General features: G+C 51.6%; 1 protein-coding gene across 1 annotated transcript; it reads right to left on the bottom strand.

The window, feature by feature from the left end:
• Nucleotides 1–8,945: 8,945 nt before the first annotated feature.
• Nucleotides 8,946–15,152, bottom strand: CTRC (chymotrypsin C). Its single transcript, XM_065897844.1, has 8 exons — nt 15,096–15,152; nt 13,777–13,868; nt 13,581–13,678; nt 12,562–12,687; nt 11,541–11,677; nt 10,588–10,733; nt 9,560–9,712; nt 8,946–9,022 (listed from the first exon to the last, which is right to left on the bottom strand). Exons 1-8 carry the CDS (start codon nt 15,133–15,135, stop codon nt 9,008–9,010), a joined length of 807 nt encoding a protein of 268 aa, XP_065753916.1. The 5' UTR covers nt 15,136–15,152; the 3' UTR covers nt 8,946–9,007.
• Nucleotides 15,153–21,213: the final 6,061 nt, after the last annotated feature.

Raw genomic sequence — 21,213 nt, 5'->3', positions numbered from 1 at the left:
AATCCAGGCCTGATTGCAGGATCACTGTATGGGTGAGAAAATGGGTGTGAGAAAATTTTGTAATCTCCCAAGGATGATGAGGAAGGTGAAGGAGGCTGGGGTACAGAATCCCCTTGCACTAGACGTCAGAATATCTGGGCTCTAGTCCCAACTGCATTCCCTAACTCCTTTAACAGTTTGGGCCCTTGTTTATAATCTGTAGCAGTCACTACAACAACAGACTATTTCTGAAGTTTCCTATTTTATCTTGAATTAATGTGACCATGCCATTCTGTTTCACGTATCTGCGTTTGTTTTACTATAAAAATAAGATTTTCCCTGTATGAGGTCACTGGACAAATACCAGTTTTGTGCATGCCATGGGCTTGCTGTGTGATCACACAGGTCCTCTGGCCTGGGGCTGCCCAGGAATGAAACAGTGAGAGGAACGTATGCCTGGCCTATTTCACCACATTGCTGGGAGGGTTTGAAAGTGACAGAAAACTTCATCGAACAGGCTTAAGCCAAAGAGTCATTCATTGGGACACAAGATGGAAAAGTCCAGGAGCAGGGCTCGACTTCAGGCACAGCTGGATCCAGGGCTCTGGTGATGTCCCTAGGACTCGGCTTCTCTCCATCTTCTGGCTCTGCTTTCCACTGTGAGAGTCCACTCTCAGGCTCCATTAACTGGCCTGTAGGAGCTCCAGGTTGTCCTATGGGGACAAGAGGGCTACAGAATCTCCGACCCATGGTCTGGCACTATTGACGTTTTGGGTGATGATTCTTTGCTAGGAGAGCCCTCCTGTGCATTGTAGGGTATTTAGCAGCAATCCTGGTCCCCGCCCACTAGATGTCCCTGCCCTCCTCCTTTAAGTTGTGACAACCAGAAATGTCTCTACACATTGCCGAATGTACCCTGGAGAGCAAAACCATCCCCTCCTCCTCTTTCCCCCATTTTGCTGTTCTAGCCGCTCACCCCTCATCCTCAAACACATCAGGGAATGAGTGAGAGCTTCCTGGTAGTTCCCGCAGAAGTCCTGCAACTCTCTCTGATTGGATCCGCCTCAGGTCACATGCCCATCCCTGAACCAATTGTTGTGGTGGAGGAGGGGCTGCTAGGGTGGATTGGCCAGGCCTGGAGCACAAGTCCCACCTCTAGATCTGGGCTCCAAGCTCCTGATGGAGGTGCGGGGGAGGGACAGCACCAAATAACAATGGAGGCTTCTGGAGGGGGAATGGAGGCTGGGAGAGAGAGTGGGTTTTACAGCCCACTTCCCGCTCTGGGGCTCAGTCCCCCATTGATCTGTTGTGGGACAACAAGGCAATCTGTAAAGTTCTAGCCTCGGCTGGGTCTTTGAGAGGGGCCAGGGAGATGCGGATGCGAATTTCTCACGGGGCGTATGACTCATTCATAAGGGTTCCTCTGAGACGCCATATACTCAGTGGTTAGAGGCTTGGGTTTGCACCCCTGTGCCTCCCGGTAGGGACTCTGGTCTGGATCGTCGCTACTCACAGAGTGGTCTGGACCAGCCTAGTTTAGGATCTGGTTAGAAATGGAGACTCGGGGGGACTTTCCTGGAGGTCCAGTGGCTAGGACTTCGCCTTGCAATGCAGGGACTGTGGGTTTGATCCCTGGTTGGGGAGCTAAGATTCCCAAATGACTTGCGACCAAAGAACATAAAACAGAAGCAATATTGTAACAAATTCAATAAAGACTTTAAAAACGGTCCATATCAAAAATAATCTTAAAAAAAAAGAAATGCAGACTCAGGACTTCCCTGGTGGTCCAGTTGTTAAGACTCTGCGCTCCCAGTGGGCCCGGGTTCCATCCCTGGTCAGGGAACTAGATCCCACATGCCGCAACTAAGAGCCCGCATGCCGCAACGAAGATCCTGTATGCTGCAACTAAGACCCGGGGCAGTCAAATATATATATGTGTGTGTATATATAAATATAAAAGAAATGCAGACTCTCCCACCCAGGCCTACTCGTTTAGCATTTGCAGTTTTAACAAGATACCCAGGGGATTCTCCTGCACGTTAAAATTTGAGATGACCTGGGCTAGAACAAGTTTCATCTCTTGAACTCAATTTCTTCACCTACCAAATGCAACAGTAACAATCCCATCTATCTCTTAGGATTGTTGTTAGAATCAAGCAACGGTTTGTTCACTTAAAACACTGAGAATCAGAAACGTGCAATCAATTGTTTACTCTTCAAGCCTTAGACCTGTAGGCCTCAGCTATCAGAATAGCACAGAATTCTTCCAACTTTTCCATCAAAGAATCCTAGGAGATCAGGGGTTGGCAAATTGTTTCTGTAAAGGACCAGATAATAAATATTTTAGAATTGCGGGCCATATGGTCTCTGTTGCAACTACTCAACCTTGCTGTTACAGTGCAAAAGTAGCCCGATAGGCATAGCTGTTTTCCAATAAAGCTTTATTTACAAAATAGATTTGGTTTGCAGGCTCCGGTTTTCAGTAGATTAATGATGTGGGGTCTAGCGTGTAGCAGTCACCACAAGAGCAAAATGTCTCCGGAGTCTCATTCTTCAACTTGAAAGCTTGATCTGAATTTTGCAGCTTATTTCATAGCACAGCTGGGTTTATTTTAATGTGCATTTTTTTCTTCCCACACAATCTTCATAGGAAATCAGTGCTTTGGAAAGATGCTCTGTGTTTATTCTCTGTCATTACCTGCTCCCCAGCCCATCACCTTGTGAAGCTTTGCAGATAGGTACCCCCCACCTGATGAGAGTGAGCTTCAGAGGACTGAACCCCACGGCCTGCTGGGAATGAAGCTCCCTCTCCTTAGGAATAAAAGGGAGAGGGAGGATTTCCTAACAGGGGTTCAGGTGTGAGGTCAGTAGTAGTAATGATGCCTCCGATCACAAGCCTCTGTTATTTTGTTGGCTCCCAAAGGGAAGGAGGGAGGGATGGAGGGGAGGTGCCCATTTTACAGATGAGAAAACTGAGTCTCTGAGAGGTTAAGTGACTCAGCTGCTGTCATTGCCTATCAGTGGCAGAGTTCAGAGCTCCAGCATAGTGACTGCCTTCCCTTCTGCCCTGCCATAGTTTATGCTATTAATTTGTGTCCAAGATAACGGGGGGTGTGGGAGATTGCCAGGATGGCTCTGATCCTTCACCCCTCCCTGTATCCATGCCTTTTGTTATGTAACTTTGCGGTGGCCTCCTGGGAGGAGGATGAAAGCCCTGTGGAGCTGAGCTGTCCCAGCCGGACCCAGGCTTGACCCCTAGACATATTAGTGATTCCAGCCAAAATCAGCAGGGCCACCTAACTGACCCCAGCTGACCCCAGGCGTGTGAGCAATAAATACTTGTCACTGGATTCCACCGAGCGTTTGTGGTTGGTTTTCGCTCAACGTTATTAATTATACTGGAAGTAGCTGATACGGTGGGTAAAAGCCTTTGTGAATGTCTCTGAGCAACAATTCTCCTCTTAGGTTTCTGTCTACGTGGGCTCGTTGCCAGCTTCGCTCAAGCTTGTCAGCACGCGTACCGCCTCCACCCTTTCCTGGCAGGGCCACTAGAGGAATCAGTGTGTGGGGGGGGGCTTGAGATTTCGGGGTTAATGGCAGAATAACGTGGCTGTTAGTCACACAGGCTCTGGAGTCAGACTGCCTGGGTTTAAGTCCTGGTGCCCCATTACTAGCTGTGCAGTCTTGGGTGAGGATTTCTTTTTGTTTGGTTTGGTGTTTGAACAGAGAATGGTTTATTGCAGGGCCAAGCAAGGAGAACGGGCAGCTCATGCTCAGAAAGCCTGAACTCTCCAAAGGTTTTTGGGAAGAGTTTTTATAGGCAAAATTTGCAGGGAGGGCTCCAAGGTGTGTAACCTTCCTCTGATTGGTTGGTGGTTAGGTGACAGGGTGGTGTTCCAGGAATCTCCATCATGAGCCTTCTGGCTCTGACCACGTGCTTGGGCTCAGCCTGAAGTTACCGTCCTCCCCCTGGGTGGGGGCCTTAGTTCCTGTAAAAGAACTCAGAGATAGGTATCAAATTGTAATTGGGTGAGTTTTTTTTTGTTTTTTTTTTTGTGGTACGTGGGCCTCTCACTGTTGTGGCCTCTCCCGTTGCAGAGCAGAGGCTCCGGACGCACAGGCTCAGCAGCCATGGCTCACGGGCCCAGCCGCTCCGCGGCATGTGGGATCTTCCCAGACGGGGCATGAACCTGTGTCCCTGCATTGGCAGGCGGACTCTCAACCACTGCGCCACCAGAGAAGCCCCTTGGGTGAGTTTTTAAACCCCTCTGAGTCTCAGGTTCCCCATCTGCAAAGGGGGATGATAATCAGGGCTGCCAGGATTATTAAATGAGATTGAGTATATAAAGCCCTTGGATGGTACCTGGCACACAGATTACCAAGTGCTCAGTACACACTAGCCACGGTGCCTGCATTACACACACAATGGCACTCTAGTGGGTCACTGGCATGAGGGCTCTCATGCCCCCAGGCCAGGGGAACTCCTGCCAAGGCAGAAGGTGGAGGTGGAGGGTCACTGCCTAAGTGCCCACTCTCCCTGGCTCCCAACCACTGGTTTGTGACCTCTTGGACAAAGTCTACAGATCCTTGCTCTCATCCCAGCCAGATCCCAGGGAGTCCTTCCTGACCCTTCCTTTGCCACCCTCTTACACTCCCCACCTAGTACTTTAGATTTTGCTGGAAGTGAGGAGTGATGGTGTATTTATCTCCTATTGCTGCTTTAACAAATTACCACAAATAAGGTGCTGAAAACATAAAAGTGTACGTTTTTACAGCTCTGGAGGTCACAAGTCCACAATCGGTGTCATTGGGCTAAAGCAGGGCTGGTTTCTTCTGGAGACTCTAGGGGAGAATCCCTTCCCTTGCCTTTTCCAGCGTCTAGAGGCTGCCTGCATTCCTTGTCTTGTGGCGCCTCCCTCCATCTACAGAGTCAGCAGCATCACATCTTCAGATCTCCCTCTGACTCTGACCCCCTGCTTCTGTCCTCATATCTCCTTGTGACTAATCCCTCTTAAAAGGACTCTTGTTTCTTTTTATGGCTGAGTAATATTCCATTGTATATATGTGCCACATCTTCTTTATCCATTCATCCGATGATGGACACTTAGGTTGCTTCCATCTCCGGGCTATTGTAAATAGAGCTGCAATGAACATTTTGGTACATGACTCTTTTTGAATTATGGTTTTCTCAGGGTATATGCCCAGTAGTGGGATTGCTGGGTCATGTCGTAGTTCTATTTGTAGTTTTTTAAGGAACCTCCATACTGTTCTCCATAGTGGCTGTACCAATTCACATTCCCACCAGCAGTGCAAGAGTGTTCCCTTTTCTCCACACCCTCTCCAGCTTTTATTGTTTCTAGATTTTTTGATGATGGCCATTCTGACTGGTGTGAGATGATATCTCATTGTAGTTTTGATTTGCATTTCTCTAATGATTAATGATGTTGAGCATTCTTGCATGTGTTTGTTGGCAGTCTGTATATCTTCTTTGGAGAAATGTCTATTTAGGTCTTCTGCCCATTTTTGGATTGGGTTGTTTGTTTTTTTGTTATTGAGCTGCATGAGCTACTTGTAAATTTTGGAGATTAATCCTTTGTCAGTTGCTTCATTTGCAAATATTTTCTCCCATTCTGAGGGTTGTCTTTTGGTCTTGTTTATGGTTTCCCTTGCTGTGCAAAAGCTTTGAAGTTTCATTAGGTCCCATTTGTTTAATTTTGTTTTTATTTCCATTTCTCTAGGAGGTGGGTCAAAAAGGATCTTGCTGTGATTTATGTCATAGAGTGTTCTGCCTATGTTTTCCTCTAAGAGTTTGATAGTTTCTGGCCTTACATTTAGGTCTTTAATCCATTTTGAGCTTATTTTTATGTATGGTGTTAGGGAGTGATCTAATTACTCAGCCATAAAAAGAAATGAAATTGAACTATTTGTAATGAGGTGGATAGACCTAGAGTCTGTCATACAGAGTGAAGTAAGTCAGGAAGAGAAAGACAAATACCGTATGCTAACACATATATATGGAATTTAAGGAAAAAAAATGTCATGAAGAACCTAGGGGTAAGACGGGAATAAAGACACAGACCTACTAGAGAATGGACTTGAGGATATGGGGAGGGGTAAGGGTAAGCTGTGACAAAGCGAGAGAGAGGCATGGACATATATACACTACCAAACGTAAGGTAGATAGCTAGTGGGAAGCAGCCACATAGCACAGGGAGATCAGCTCGGTGCTCTGTGACTGCCTGGAGGGGTGGGATAGGGAGGGTGGGAGGGTGGGAGACGCAAGAGGGAAGAGATATGGGAACATATGTATATGTATAACTGATTCACTTTGTTATAAAGCAGAAACCAACACACCATTGTAAAGAAATTATACTCCAATAAAGATGTAAAAAAAAAAAAGGACTCTTGTGATTCCACTGAGCCCGCCTGGATAATCCAGGCTAATCACCCCATCCCAGGGTCCTTCAATTAATCACACCTGCAAAATCCCTTTTGCCACGTAAGGTAATGCACTCATACGTTCTGGGATCTATGGCATGGACATTTTTGGAGGGCTAGTATTTTGTCTACCACAGATAGGCATTGACCCTTGTATATAACCGTGGATCTTGTCCCTGAATCTGAGAATTTTACACTCTTGTTGAACAGACAGAGCTGTGGCTTATGTTTTTACCATTTATTAGCTAATAAAAAGTAGCTTTGATAATCCAATCACGTTCCCAAAATTTATATAGATTTGGCACTGGGGGGGGATGCTGCTGTCCAACACTGTACATATACCTCTTAAATAATTACTGAAGTATTACTGAATTACTGAACCTATCTCTCCTTTCCATCTGCAGCTCGATGGTTGGGGCCCCAGTAATTCTGGCCTAGAACATTGCAGCAGCCTCCTAACTGCCTCCCTGCCTCCATTCTTGCCTGCTCCAAATCACCCTCCGTAGAGCTGTCAGATGAATGCTTTAGTGTGTACATCTGACCACAGAGATCACTTCTCTATCTAAAACCACTCTACGGCTCCCTATTGCCCTCAGGATAAAGTCCCAACAACCCTCTACCATGGCTACAAGTCCTTCCAGGAAGGGCCTTTCTCACTCTCTAGCCACATCTCTTGCCCCTCCCTGTTAGGGTGACAGGCCATCCCAGTTTGCTTGGGACAGCACTGGAAGTACCACTTCCTAGAAAACTACTCAGTGCCAGGACCACTGGTCACCCAATCCCTGCCCTGTGCCTTATGCTCTAGCAACGCCTTCTGCTTGGAGATTCTTCCAAGCAGTTACCATGACTTTGCTTATGGCCTTCCCTCAGTCAGGAAAGTGACCCCTTATGTTATCCCCCAGGGTATCACTTAGGACTGTGCTGAGCTGCAAGTAGCTGAAAACTGGACTACAGTGGTTAAAACAAATGCAGGTTTATTTAGTTTTTACATAATTAGACATTCAGAGAACGGTTGCTGGCATCAGATCTGCAGCTCAATGATGTCTGAGCTCATGTCTCTGTAATTCTCTTCGCCACAAGAAGGCTGCCTTAGTTCCAGGCATCACATCCATATTCATATTCATCACAGGGCAGTAGAGCGTGGTGGTCAAGAGCATGAGCTCTGGGGCCAGATTAACAAAGTCTGGATCCCAGCTCCATCACCTCCCAGGGAAATCACCTTGGGAAGTCACTAACCATCTCTAGCCTCAGTTTCCTCATTTGTGAAGTGGGGATGATGTTAATAACCTATGTCTTAGGATTGTTTTGGGGATTAAGTGACGTAATACATGTAAAACCTGTAGAACGGGGCCTGGCACAGAGGAAGTGTTCAGTAAGTGTTAGCTATTACTTTGATATTATAACTGCAAGGGACCTGGGGACAGCAAGAATTTTTTAGCCTCCAGTATAGAGACAACTACAAAAGGAGGAGGCTGGGAACGAAGTTTGGGTCAAGCAACCAGCAGCATCTTCTGTATTTTGGTACCTTCTACTCAAATGTAAAGAATACATTACACTGGGCGTCACCACCTCTAGGAAGCCATCCTGGACTCTTCCTGCCAACTCTCACTGGTTTAAGTGTCCCTTTGCCATGCTCCTGGACTGTATTCCTACCTTCACACTTACACCAGGGAACTCAGTGATCTGTTTATGAGTCTGTCTCCTGCAGAGCAGGGATCTTGTCTGGACCATCCCTGGATTCCTATGGCTGAGCTGGTGCTGGGCTCCTTGTAGGCCCCATTGCTGGTTGAGAAAATAAAGTATTTTTTGAGAATGAGCTGGACATCATGGGAGGCCATGGTTCCCATCTCCAGGAACCAAAGTCTGATGGGGAAACTGGACAACTCATGGACCAACCAGAGGCAGCCGTAGTTGATAGCTTTCCTAGGAGGACTTCAGCGGCCGGGTTGGGGGTACCTCCCTCTATAGAGCAGCACATCCCCAGGAGCGCCCTGGACCAGAAACCCTATGGTCAGGGGTCGGGGGTCCCGCTTGGATGTACCTCACTGGACACTGGGTCCCTCTCTTTTCTGGACCCCTTGCCCTCCAGTCGGCCTCAGGACCAGAGGGCCCTGCCCTGAGCCTCTTGCCTGTGCATCACTGGCTGTCTGCTCCTGTGATCTGGCCCAGCTCTTTCCTTTTCTGGGCCTGAGCTTCCCTGCCTGTCTAGTGCAGTACAAGCTTTCCCACCTCTGACCTGCTGTGACTATGTGTGGAAGCCATTGCAGTCTGATCAGGGCCCGGTGGTTCATGGCTTATGAGATGTGCGGGGATGGGGCAGGTGTCCGGTGTGTCCTTAACTCATATTCCCTCAGGCACCAGGTGGCTTCCTGGGGGTGCCCCCTCCACCAGCATCCCCAGCAGCTCCTTCCAAGGCCTAACCAGCCTGGCTGAGGGGGATCTCTCATTGCACCCCTGGTATGGAAACGGGCAGCCCCTAGAGAGCCCGGGAACCCGCAGGGGACGCGCAAATCAAGAACACAGGTCTCTTGAGGGGAAAGGAGGTTTATTGTGGTTGCCGGGATTTGCGGCCTTGGCTCCCAGGGATGAATCACAGCTGTAATTTCTGGAGAAGCAGAGAACAGAGTGAGGGACTCTGGGGGGTGTGAGGCTCTGCCGGGAGGGTAGGAACATGGCCGGCAGCCCCGGGCCTTGACCAGACAGGCTTGCCTCTGCCCGAGGGGTCTGGCCCTCTCGGGCAGTTCCGCCCACTGTGCAGGTGAGCTCAGGATATCTCCTGCTCCCGGGGTGGAAGCCCCCAGCCCAGGGTGACTCTCTGTCCCCGCACCCTCAAAATGTAGACGGCCATCCATGCTGCCCCCTCTCCTGTGCTGGGGCCACGCTTCACATTTGGGGGCACTGGTGGGGAGCCTGGGCTTGGGACAGAAGTGTTTGCTGACGGATGAAAGGGTGGGGAAGAGAATGGCCGTTTGCTTCACTGCCCCTGACTCAAGGCTGCATGCAATAGGCGCTCGATCAAAACTTCTTGAAGGAGTGAGTGAGTAAATGGAGTGAGTGAAAGAGTGAGTAGGGGAGTCAGTGAAGGAAGGGCGAGGGAGGGTGAGGGGCGGGTGGAGAGGAGGGGCAGGGGAGGCGCACCCACCTCGTTGATCCAGTTGTTGTAGGCGGACACGCGGGTGAAGACCGTGGGCTTCTTGAGCGTGTTGCAGCTCAGCCCGGAGCCGAAGCTGACAATGCCCCGCACCTCCCAAGAGCCGTTCTTGGCCTGGCAGTTCAGTGGGCCGCCCGAGTCCCCCTGCACCAGACGGGGCGGGTGTCAGAGGGAGGCTCGGGAAGCAGGTGAGGGTCAGGGCGGGGCATATGGGTTGGCCTCTCAGCCTTGGTAGCCCCTGTTTTGGCCTCAGCGTGTCCATAGTGAGGGAGGCAGAGAAAATGTGGTTTGTGGGTAACTTGGCCTTATTCTGGGGGGCCCTGGGGTGTCAGACTAGGTCTTGCTTTGCTGTGTGATCTTGAGATGTTGAGAACCCTCTCTGTGCCTTGGTTTCCCTAGCTGTTCAGGTCACCGTGCCTAAGACTCTGAGCTGCCCAGAGGGATGAGGATGCTGGGAGCCGTGTAGGAGACCCGGGAAAGGGAAGAAAATGGAAGTGGGGAGAGGCTCATGTGTTTGAAAACGGGACAGTCCCTGATTGTCCTAGATGTTTCTTCATTCTGTGTCAGACTCCCTGAGTCTTCTGTCTCCCTGGACCAACGGAGCTGATGGTATGAAGGCACGTGTGCCCGGACTTCACCGAAGTCTCTTCTACCTGCGTTAGACTCACTTAGTCCTCATAACAGCCCTGTGCCTAGTACCGCTCCATTTTATGCAAGGGAAAACTGAGGTTCAGATAAATCAAACAGCCTGCCCAAGGTTACACAGCTGTGAAGTAGGGGGGCTGGGACTCGGACTCAGACTCACATTCAACTTTCATGCTCTGGCCACAGTGCTGGTGGGGGAGGGGAAGGGGGACAGTGACAAGTTTCTCCTAAGCCTCTTAGGCCCAGCCGGGGCTCAGTCTCCCCCCAGGGAGAGGGTGTGGCGTCTCCCCACTTCTCACTCCTTTGCCCTCCTCACTGCCCCCTTCCATCTGGCCACCTGCAGTAGAGACGTGGGGCAGCGCCTCGACACTTACGTTGCAGGCTGAGATGACGCCATCACCCCCGGCGCAGACCATGGTGTTCTTCACCTTGTTGCCCCACCAGTCTCTCTGGGAGCATGTGGCGTGATCCACCACGGGCTGCAGGCCCTGCTGCAGCTCGTCAGCGATGGGGCCGTTGGCTGGAGAGAGAATGGGTGGTGACCGGGCGGTCAGCCCAGGCCGCCTCAGCCCCAGCCCAGGCCCAGGCCTTCAGGGAACAGAGGGCTGGATAGGGCTGGGACATGACCGGGCGAGTTCTGGATAGACTTTGAGGGACCCACACACAGGCCCTTAATTGAGAGGCGAGACTCTGAGCCAATGGTCCTGAACTGTTTGGGTTAGAGACCCCTCTAAGCGCAGGGAAGGCAGAACCAACCCATAGAAAACCCTTAAGAAATAACCGCTGAGTTATCTTTAATTTGGGTTCTGGGGTTTTAATTGCCAATGGTTTCCCTGTAGTTCTCTGCCTTTGGTGTCACACACTGAAAGGTCTTTCTCACCCCCAAACTTTCCAAATTTTAGAGGATCTGCATTTTCATCTAAGTATTCTGTAGTTTCCTTTTTTGCATTTAACCTTTTAATTCAGTTGGAATTTACTTGGGCGTGTGGTATAACATAAGATCATAAGATCTAATCCCCCACCCCAAAATGGTTAGTTTCATTTATTTAATAGTCACTGACATGGCACTTAGTATGTGCCTAGCCCTGTTCTAAGCCCTTGACAAATTCTAGTCCATTTAATCCTTATAACACCCTTTATATGCACTTGTTAGAGTGTCTGCCACATGGTATATGCTTAATAAATATTAACCATTATTACAAAATTTAAAAAGATGTGAAGATGTTAAGGCAAAAAGGAAAGTGGTGGGCAAATGTGGGTGGTGTGCTTATCATGGGAGCTGCTTCCTCCAATAAGACACTCGTGTTTGGCCAGGGGCTATACTCACTCCAGAGACGGCCCCAGCCAGTGACGTAGCAGGGGTAGCCCTGAGGCAGCAAGGAACCCTCCTCTGGCAGGCAGGCTACCTGGATGGTGTCACTCAGTTCCACGGGCTCCGCCAGTTTGATAAGGGCAATGTCATTGCTGGAATCCAAAGTGGAGGTGGTGAATGGCAGGAGGGCCTGCTCCCCCAAGCCAATGCTAAGAGGCCCAGGCTGTGAGTTGGGAGTCGGGCCAAGGGTGAGCAGGGGTCCTCCATAAACCTCCTGGACCTCCAGCTTCTTACTGGCAGACAGAGATGCCGGAGGACCAATGATCTGCCTTCTAACCCCATCACCCGCTCCTGTAGGTGTAGCTTCTTCCCCCCTCCCCCACCCCCCGCGCCACCTTGTGTCTTCACATCATGAAAGGCTTAACAGAGGGGAGACAAGAGCAGAAGCATTCTGAACCACTGCAAGGTTATGTATCAACTGAAATTCAGCTAAGCAAATTGGAAATTATAACGATAAAAACACTTGCGGATGCCATTTTTAATGTTTTCGTGTTGCCAGAATGAAAATGGACAACCCTAGAGAGAGCCTGGTTTGATTTCTAGTTCTGCCATGTACTGGGCTGTGTGACCCGGGACACATTCCTTAACCTCTCTGATCCTCGGTTCCTTGTCTAGGGGCTGTTGTGAGGATTAAATAAGAGATGGCATGTAAGCTGCTCATTAAATGCGAGCATGCAGTAGGCGTCAGTAAAGGTGAGTGCTGGCTCATCCTCTGGCTGAGAGACTTCAGGTAATATACTGTGGGAGCCTCAGGATCCTTATTCCCTGTGTACTTTCCAGAGACCCTTGGCCAGTGATGGGTATCGGAGGGGTGTCCATCTCCACTTAGCATTTGGCCGTTTTGCGTAAAGTCATCATCTGTTGGCTGTTCAGGCTAAGGAAGGGGTCCAGGGACAGGCTCAGGCTGCATCTCAGGGATGCCTCCTTCTTCTGAGCTGCTCCCAGGGGGCTGTGAGATGGCCAGCTGGGCACTCACCGAATTAGGAAGGAGTTCCACTTCTCGTGGACAAAGATGGTGTCCACGCCCATGAACACGGAGCCTTCCTCATTCTCCACCTCCAGGTCGTTCTTCCCCAGGGCCACGCGGTAAGTCAGGGTATTGCTGGACAGAGGATGGGGACAAGGTCAGGGTGGCCTCCTGTCCCCACTGGCCGGTGGGGTAGAGGGGGAAGTTGGGTCTTTAGTGACCCAGTTTTGGGGCCATCATGGGACTTGTTCGGGGGAAGGGAGTGTTCATCCCATTGACCCTTCCCAGGGCACAGGGTAAGGACCCTGGTCTTGGAGTCAAGTCCACTTTGACTGCTAGGTGGGTAGGCTCGGCTTCAGTTCTCTCACCTGTAAGGTGGAGATAATCTTGGAACTCACCTGCCAGGGCTGCTGTGAAGATGAGCTAGTCCACATGCTGCTGGCCTGCATTCTCTCTCCTGCATTCCTCTCTATCCGCCTCTTCCTCTCCTTTCACACAAAATGCCCCTGCCACACCGGCTTCCACTTTATTTCTCAAACCTACCAAGTGCGCTCCCTCCTCTGGGCCTTTGCATTAGCTGTTCCCTCCACATGGAACACCTTACCCCCAGACCAATGACGTCTTCCCTTATTTCCTTCAGGTCTTTGCTCAAACAACTCCTTTCAAGAGAGATCTTCCCCCGGCCACGTCATTTAAAATAGAACTCCTCATACTTTTTATTCTCTTTCTGCTTTATTTTTCTTCATTGCCACTTGCTTTGTTATATATTTACTTGTTGAATGGTCTGTCACTCTGTCTTCCGCTAGAATATAAGCTCCCTGAGAGCACAGACTGTGTCCTCACTGCTGTGTTCCCTGGCGTATAGTAGGCGCACAGTAAATACTTGTGGAATGAGTAAATTAACAACTGAGTTACTGGATGGGAGTAGCTTATTCAGCCCAGTGTCTGGAGTGCGTGCTCAAGAAAAGCGGCGTATCAGGCTTGTGTTCCCGGGCGAGGGTGGGGTGTCTGGGCAGCATCCCGTTCACCTGATGCAGTGGGCAGCTGTGAGGACGTGACTGGGGGTGATCAAGGTGCCACCGCAGGTGTGCCTCCACACGCCATTCTTGAGGTACTGGAGGGAGATCTGGGGGAGGATGGGGAAGGACCACGTGTCAGCCCCCAGGGACCTGCTCCCCACCCCCCCCTCCACCTTGCCTTCCCCACCTGCTGCAGCGCGCTTACCTGCCAGGGCCAGCTGTGGGGAACGGCGTTCTCTCCGCCCACCACCCGGGCTGATAGGTTGGGCTGGAAGAAGGGGACCCCGCAGCTGGAGGCTGGGGATACAGGAGAGGAAGAGCACAGTTGAGCCGGGCTGGCATTGCTTTGGGGAAGGGGCAGGTGGAAAGAGCTCACATTTGGGGGCTGGGCAGACATGGGTTTGACTTTTCCTGCATGGCTTTGGGGAAGCCATCGAGTTTGCTGGGCCTCAACTGCCCTTTCTGTGAAACGGGGAGACTAGCGCTAACCTGGTAAGTTCGTCCTGAGAACTAAATTAGATGACGCAGGTAAAGAATTGAGCAAAAGACCTGGTATAGAGTGAATGTCGAATCATTGAAGGAAACCTAAAGTGGCTGGCTTGTGTGTGAGTGCCCAGGTACACCTGTGTCCTTCAACCTTACCCTGCTGTCCCATTTCAGGCCACAGCACAGCGCGGGTGTGCGAGCACTGAGTCTACAGAATTCCAGACTGTCATAGCTGGGGAGCTGTGTGGCACAGTCAAGAGCAAGTGCTGTGCAGTGAGGAAGACCCAGACTCAAATTCTGGCTCTACCACTAACCAGCCGTGTGATCTTAGATAGCAAGATATTGAGCATCACTGAGCCTCGGGGTCCTCATCTGTAAAATGGGCATATTAACAGGCCCCGCCTCTCAAGGTTGTTGTAGGATCAAATTGGCTCCTGAACGTCAAGGGCTTAGCACAGTGCTCGACACATAGCAAACATGGGGTACACAGGAACAGCTATTATTATCATCACTGTTGTTATTAGCTGGAGGACTCTTAATCAAGTGCTCTCACTTGCCAGAAGAGCCAGTGAGCTTTAGAGAGGGGAAGCGGCTTGTCCAGGTCCCGCCAAGAGAGAGTGACATTCGAGCCAAGTTCCTGGATTCCCAATCTGGGAGGTCACCAGCATGGCGGGGGGAGCAAAGAATCCCCAAATGAGAGATGCCGATGCTGGGAAAGGTAGGCCCTGATGCCCCCCGGGGGAACCCGGGATGAGGCACCTTCTGTGTCCCTGGTGCTTTCCATACCTCATGGCTCATCCTCACCCTGGCGTATGGAACATGAATCCTATTTTGCAGATATGGAAGCAGAGTCGCCAAGCAGGCAAGTGGCTCATCTGACACACAGCTGGTCAGTAGTAGCTGAACCCACGTGGGACCCCAAAGCTCCTTTCCTGAAGCCCTGGAGAGCAGAGGGTCCCTGACCCCATCCTTGTCCCCGGGAGGCCAGCCCAAGCTCACAGCCCGCTGGCTGCAGCCGGTCCCCAAGCCGCAGCTTACCGTAGGCCAGGAGCACTGTGAAGACGGTGACACCCAGCATGTCGTGAGTGCTCGGGATCGAGTGGCCGTCGCGGTGACCAGGTCCGCACTTATAGGCAGGAGGAGGGTGGACCCACCTCGTCAAGGCTGAGCCACCCCTTGGGAGGAACCTGTTCTGTCAAGGCCCTTTCCCTGACCTTGGCTGGTTACTGTTTAATTTGCACAGAAGATGGAGCTGGCTTGGAGGCATGAGTTTCCCAAATATCCTGAGACAGAGCACATCTGACGTGTGCAGGTTTTGGGGGCCCTGCCACGCTGCTTGGCCTGACTCATTTTTTTTAGTTGTCACTTATTGTGCCGGGTGCCGTGCCCAATACCTCTTGCAGTCACTTAATTCTCCCAACACCACGCGGTAGACACTCTTGTTCGCTCATTAAACTTCACGAAGCTGAGACTCAGAGGGTCGGGGACAATCCGGGGTCACACAGCTGGGCAACAACAGACCCAAGATTTGAAGTCAGCGCTTCTAACGTCAGTCTGGGGCCGCAAACTCCTGTGATGCACCGCTTCCTTCTCTGTCTTTATAGCTCTTTCTTTGCTTCCTGTCCTTTTCTTTCTCCCTTATTCAACTAATACTGTCTGGTCTTGGGGTACCCCCTGCTCTCCAGCACCTCCTCCCCAGGCTTTGGATGGAGGCTGAGGCGTGGGCTAAGCTCCTACTTGGAGCCAGCTCAGTTGTCTCCCAGCAAGGTCTTCAGTCTCCCCGTCTCTAAAATGGGCAGGTAGGACCAGATGGACTCTCAGGCTCCTTTCAGTCCTAAAATTCCATGACTTGGATGTCAAGGTCGAGTGCAGATCTGGATTTGTGATGTGTGCCCAGAAGTTCCAGCTAGAGCCCCAGCAGTTTGGGCTCAGCCTGGTTCTCGGAGCATCTGGTTTAACCCACTTGTCCTGAGGCCGGACTTCTCCACTTTGTCCTCTTTTGACTCATTCTTGTGCTCCTAGGAAGTTGTTTTCTGAGCTGGGCCCACTGGTCCCATTAGGAATTATTTCCTAATAAAGAAATTCAGAACGCTACACACCCTGCCGGTCATGGTGATGAGCTGGGGGTAGAGGAGGACTCTTAACTCACACGTTTTTACAGCTTAAATCCTTTTTAAAAACAAGTGTGTGTTACTTTGGTCATATTAAAAATCAATAAAGTTTTGACTGAAAAAGCAACAGCAGAGAGGGAGTGTGAGGGAGTGTGTGTAGGGGTGATGGCCTCAGGCCTCAGAACTGGGGTGTCTGGGGGATCTCAGACTCGCTGCGAGAACATTCTGTTGCCTTCTAGAGGCTGGTCAGTGACTACTGCCCACCACACCTCAGACCCAGAGCTGTTGGTCACCAAACTCTGCAAAGGGTCACCCTGGGCTGGGGACTGACATCGTAAAGAGAGACAGGCTGAGCTAGGGAGGTATTGGGGGGTTGCCAGGGTTCTGGGGGCAGGAGACAAGACTCCTGGTTTCTGTCGCAGTCAGTGACTTGCTGGACCCTGGACCTTGGGCAACTTCTGCGGCCTCAGTTTCTCCTGAACAACTTGGGGAAATGATTAGCTGGGCTTCTGTGGATGGGAGTTTGCTGATTTACACACACAGAGAGACAGCAAGGTCTAGGCGCCCATCTCAGTCACGTGTACAAGCCCATGGATATACAAGCATACAGGGACAGGCAGACAGACAGACACACACACACACACCAGTGTCATACATAGAAAGCAGTCTGTTATAAACACAGTCACTCTCAGAGCCCCGAGCCAGACGTTCAAAATGTACTCTGATATAGAAATAGCCACAAAAGCGCACAGGCACATAGGTAGTAAGGTACCAGATGAAAAGTCATTCCTTTTTTTTCTTTTGGAATGTTCACAGAGAAACTGACCTTTTTGGAGAGGGAGGTTGCTGGCTGCTCTGGAAGGTGCAGACAGCATCGGCTTTAGGGGAACTTCATTGTTTTGAGACGTTTACCAGTTGAGGTCCTTTATGTAAGACAGCATCAGCAATTGTGCTTGGAGAAAACTGAGGTCACCTTAGTCTGTTTCAGATGCTGAAGATGGGATGTTGAGTGCTTTGCCTAGGGCTGGACCATATTCCCAAAGGACGGAACACCTAGAGCCAGTACTTCCTAGCTGTGTGACCTTCCGCTAGTGACTCAACCTCTCTGTGCTTCCACATCCTCATCTATAGAATGGAGATTAAAAGATGGTACCAGCCTCATAGGGTTATTATGAGGAGTGCCTGGCATCGGGCAAGCACTATATAAATATTGGCTGTTATTATTAATCATCTGGTTCTCATGAGAAAGCTTGAATCTGGACTGTCACTGGGCCCTTTTGCCTTTGTGGGCCCCTTCCTCCACCAAAAAATATTAAGAATTTTATGTTTTATGACTGCGTGGGTATAAAGACTAGTATAATCCAGTTTGGATTCTATTCATTTTTTTCCTGCCAATTTTAAGAGAAACTAAAACATTTCTGTGGGCCTTAAAGTTATTGTGGGCTCCAGGCACTGCGCCCACCGTACTGATGGGCGATTTGGCCCTGGCTGTGGCCCCTCCGCGTGTCAGGTTCTGCACAACTGAATGGCTGAGAGAGACGTTGGGGAATGTTCTTTGGATCATGATGAGTGCCTGTTCTGGACCCCGGAGATGACTTTAGGGCAGCCAGGGAGAAAACTGTGCTGTCACTGGGAGCAACTGGGGCAGAGGTGGGAGCTGCCTCTGGGCGTGCGCACGGCTAGTGCCAGCCCCTCCTGACCTGGCCCTGGTGCGGGGAGCCATCGGCCAGAGGACGCCATCACTCCAGGGGCTCCAAATGCCTAAAGTTATGGTGGTGACACTTGGCTGGCTGACCTGATTTTCTGGCCACCAAGATTGAAGCAGCAGCCCCGGGGGGACTTGGGAATAACTGCAGAAGGGCGCCCTGGGGGAGTGGATTGCTGTGATTGGAGGGCAGGGGGCTTGGTGTTGGGTTGACTTAAAGCTGTGACTCTTGCCTGCCCAGACTGTGAGGCACTGACTTACCAGGTACACAGAAGCCCTTCATTCCTTCATTCTTCCCAGACTCGCTGAGCAGCTCCGGTGCGTAGGCGCTGTGCCAGGGCTGGGGCCACAGAGAGGATCAGACCCTGTTCAGCACTGCTGGACCTCCCTGCCTGGCTGGGTGATAAGTGTTCCTTGGAGTGTTCTGGGCCAAGAGCTGGGAGCCCCAAACGAGAAGAGGTTAGTTCTGGGTGGGAGCTTGAAAGGGGGCAGGTGGGAAAGGGTGGCTTCTCTGCAGATTCCATGTCCAAAACGAACACGAGGACTTGAGACTGTGACGATGCCAGACACCCCCATCCTTATCCCGCTGAAGCGCGTGTGTTCCAGGGCCTGGAGCAGGGCCTCCCAGGATCTGGGCACTTAATGTCCCCCAGCCATTCAGGGCCAGACTGTGCTGGAAAAATAACCATGGGTGACTTGGCAGAGGCTGGGCTCAGGGGAAGGGAATGCCAGGAGAAGCAATGCCAAGGTTGGGAGTCAAGTGGGGAGGCTGTTGGTGAGAGCCTGAGAAACAGGGCAGGTGCCACTGACCGGGGCCCATAATTTTTAGTTGCCGGGACAGGACTTTCGGGGGGCAAGTGTTACATCTTGGGTGGGACCCACTAAGGAGGCGGGCCTGGGGGCTGGCAGTGTTTCTCCTCGAAGTCAGATGAAAGTACTAGGTGTTGAGAGAGGGTTTGGGGGCTGAGTGAGGGGTTTGGGGTTTGGTGATGGGGACCGGGACTTGGCGGGGGGCTTACTGAGAGCACGGGACCTGGGCAGGGTTTGAGGAGCCGTCTCCCCTTCCCATTCCTGGTCACTGAATCACTCCAGGCCTCCTTATTCCTCCCATGCCCTCTGCCTGGGCTGGGAGTGGGAGGTCTTGTGCGGGCCGAGGCTGGGGCCCCTCAGCTGGATCTGATGGTGGAGGGCCTGGCGTAGGACTGCTGGCCTGTGTCCCTCACATTCTGAGGGCTGGAGGCCCACATCCACCACCGGGCCGGCTGGGCGGGGGCTCTGGGGCTTGAATTTTAGCCCTTCCCTGTCAGTACCCTCTGTCCCTCAGTTCTGAGACCCTTTTGCTAGCATGTCAGGGGTTCTGATGCTCTGCCCTTGGGAAGGCAATTGAAGGGCGACGCTTAACCCAACATGTGGTGTTAATGATGGTGGCATCTCAGGCCACAGGTGGCATGTGGGAGTGGCCTTTCTCAGGAAATACACTTCAAGGACGCAGCCTTCTCCTAGCAGGGCCTGTGAGGAAGCCAGAGGTGGAGGGCATCCTGGCTGCTGTCATACCACCCATGTCCACCCGGGGGCAGCGATGCCCAGCCTAATCTCAAACTCCTGCACCCCCCAACTCAGGTTGCACTTGACAGACGGGGGACACCCTACCTGGAAACCGAAGGGTTGGGAAGACTTTGAGACCCTCTCATTGAACAGATGGGGTGACTGAGACCCAGCGGGAGCCTGATCTGTCCAAAGCTACACAGGGATCACCTGGCTCTTTGCCTTTCATCCAACCACCCGTCTGCGGGGGAGGCTTGGGGTGCATCTCTGAGCGTGGCAGAGAGTGTTGGGGGGGCTCTAGGGTGCCTCAGTCCAGAATCCCCGTGGCCTCGGTGCCACCCCTGGTGCATGTCCTCCTCTGAATGAACTTGCCAGGCAGGGTGGCTGGATGGGTAGGGGCACGAGCTGTGGACCGAGCAGCCTGGAGCTGCCCCGCTTGCCTGTGTGCCTCTGGGAGACTTTCTGAGTCTCTCTGTTCTTATCTGGGAATAACACAGCGCCCCCAGCCCCCTCCTGGGCTGGCTGTGCAGATGAAATGAGTTGTTATATATAAAGAGCTTGGACTAGCCCCTGGTGACAGCAGGTGAGCATCAAACTCAACCTCCCATTAGGAAGAGTCCGTCTTCTCCCTGCTTCTGAAATGACATGGGAGCCATCTGAGCCAGTGCTGCCCCAGCACCCAGGTGACCTCATCCTGTCTGCTCCTTTCCCAGCCCCTCCCCTCTCCCACCCCAACAAGAACCACACACACATAAGAATATAGAATTTTATCTTATTTTAGTTAAAAAAAATAATCGTACCACCGAATGAAGAAGTAGCCTTTTTTTTTTTTTTTCCTTTTTCTTTTTTGGTGAGAAGGGAAGAGAGAAAAAAAAAAAAGCAATACGCCAAAAGAAAAAGACCTTTTTATATTCATCTGTATAAACATATCCGCTAAGGCAAACGCAATCCAGGGCCAAGGCTGCTGCACTGGGGTCAGTACCTCCTAATTCCTGCAGATTCTAAGGCCAAAAAAATAAAACCTCTGCAAGTCCAACTCTGCGAGTCCAACAGGAGTTTTGTGGACTCTTGGGGCATTTTACTAAAATAAAGAGTTACCGAGTTTAAAAAGCAGTGACGCTGTCACAACACACACTGAAAGTTGCATAACTGTGGCCTCGGTGGCCATGCGCTTGTTTGGACTGGAGGACGGGCACAGCTTCACGACACAGCAGTGGACACAGACGCACGTACACACAGACACGCACACACGTGAGCGAGCACATCGGGAGCCGCGTAGGGCTGGGCCGGTGGCACAGGCTTGGCCACGGCCCATCTGGGGATGGGCACGGGGAGGGCTGGGGTCCCCATGCTCCCTCAGGGGGTGGGTGTGACAGGACATGTCCCGTTGCTGGTGACAAGGCGATGAACGTCACTTGGGGAAGGATGGCGTGAAAGAGCCGAGCCAGGCCCCCTGCTCCCCACAACCTGGTCCGTGCAAACCACTTAAAGCACTTCTTGGACGCCTCCTGGAGAATGGAGACGTGCTGGTTTCCTTCCCTATGAAGGGGCCAATCCCTCCTCCCCACCCTCTTCTCTCCAGAGACCCTCAGGCTGTTCAGGGCCAGGGAAAGCGGGGGGCGGGGGGGTGGAGGGGACCGGGGACTGGTGTTTCTGCCCCCAGAGCCTTCCCTGCCCACAATCCGTGGCATGGCCGGCAGGGTGTGGGCCCTTGAGGTAGATTGGCACAGCTGCCCCCTCACCCTGCCTGGCTAGGCCCCAGAGAGCTGGGGTCTCCTGGCCAGCATGGGGTGCC

This window comes from Phocoena phocoena, chromosome 1 (assembly GCF_963924675.1).
Source record: "Phocoena phocoena chromosome 1, mPhoPho1.1, whole genome shotgun sequence".
In the NCBI taxonomy this organism is placed as follows: Eukaryota; Metazoa; Chordata; class Mammalia; order Artiodactyla; family Phocoenidae; genus Phocoena; species Phocoena phocoena.
Note: the sequence above shows the minus strand (reverse complement) of the source record. Positions and strands in the feature narration are given on the sequence as shown.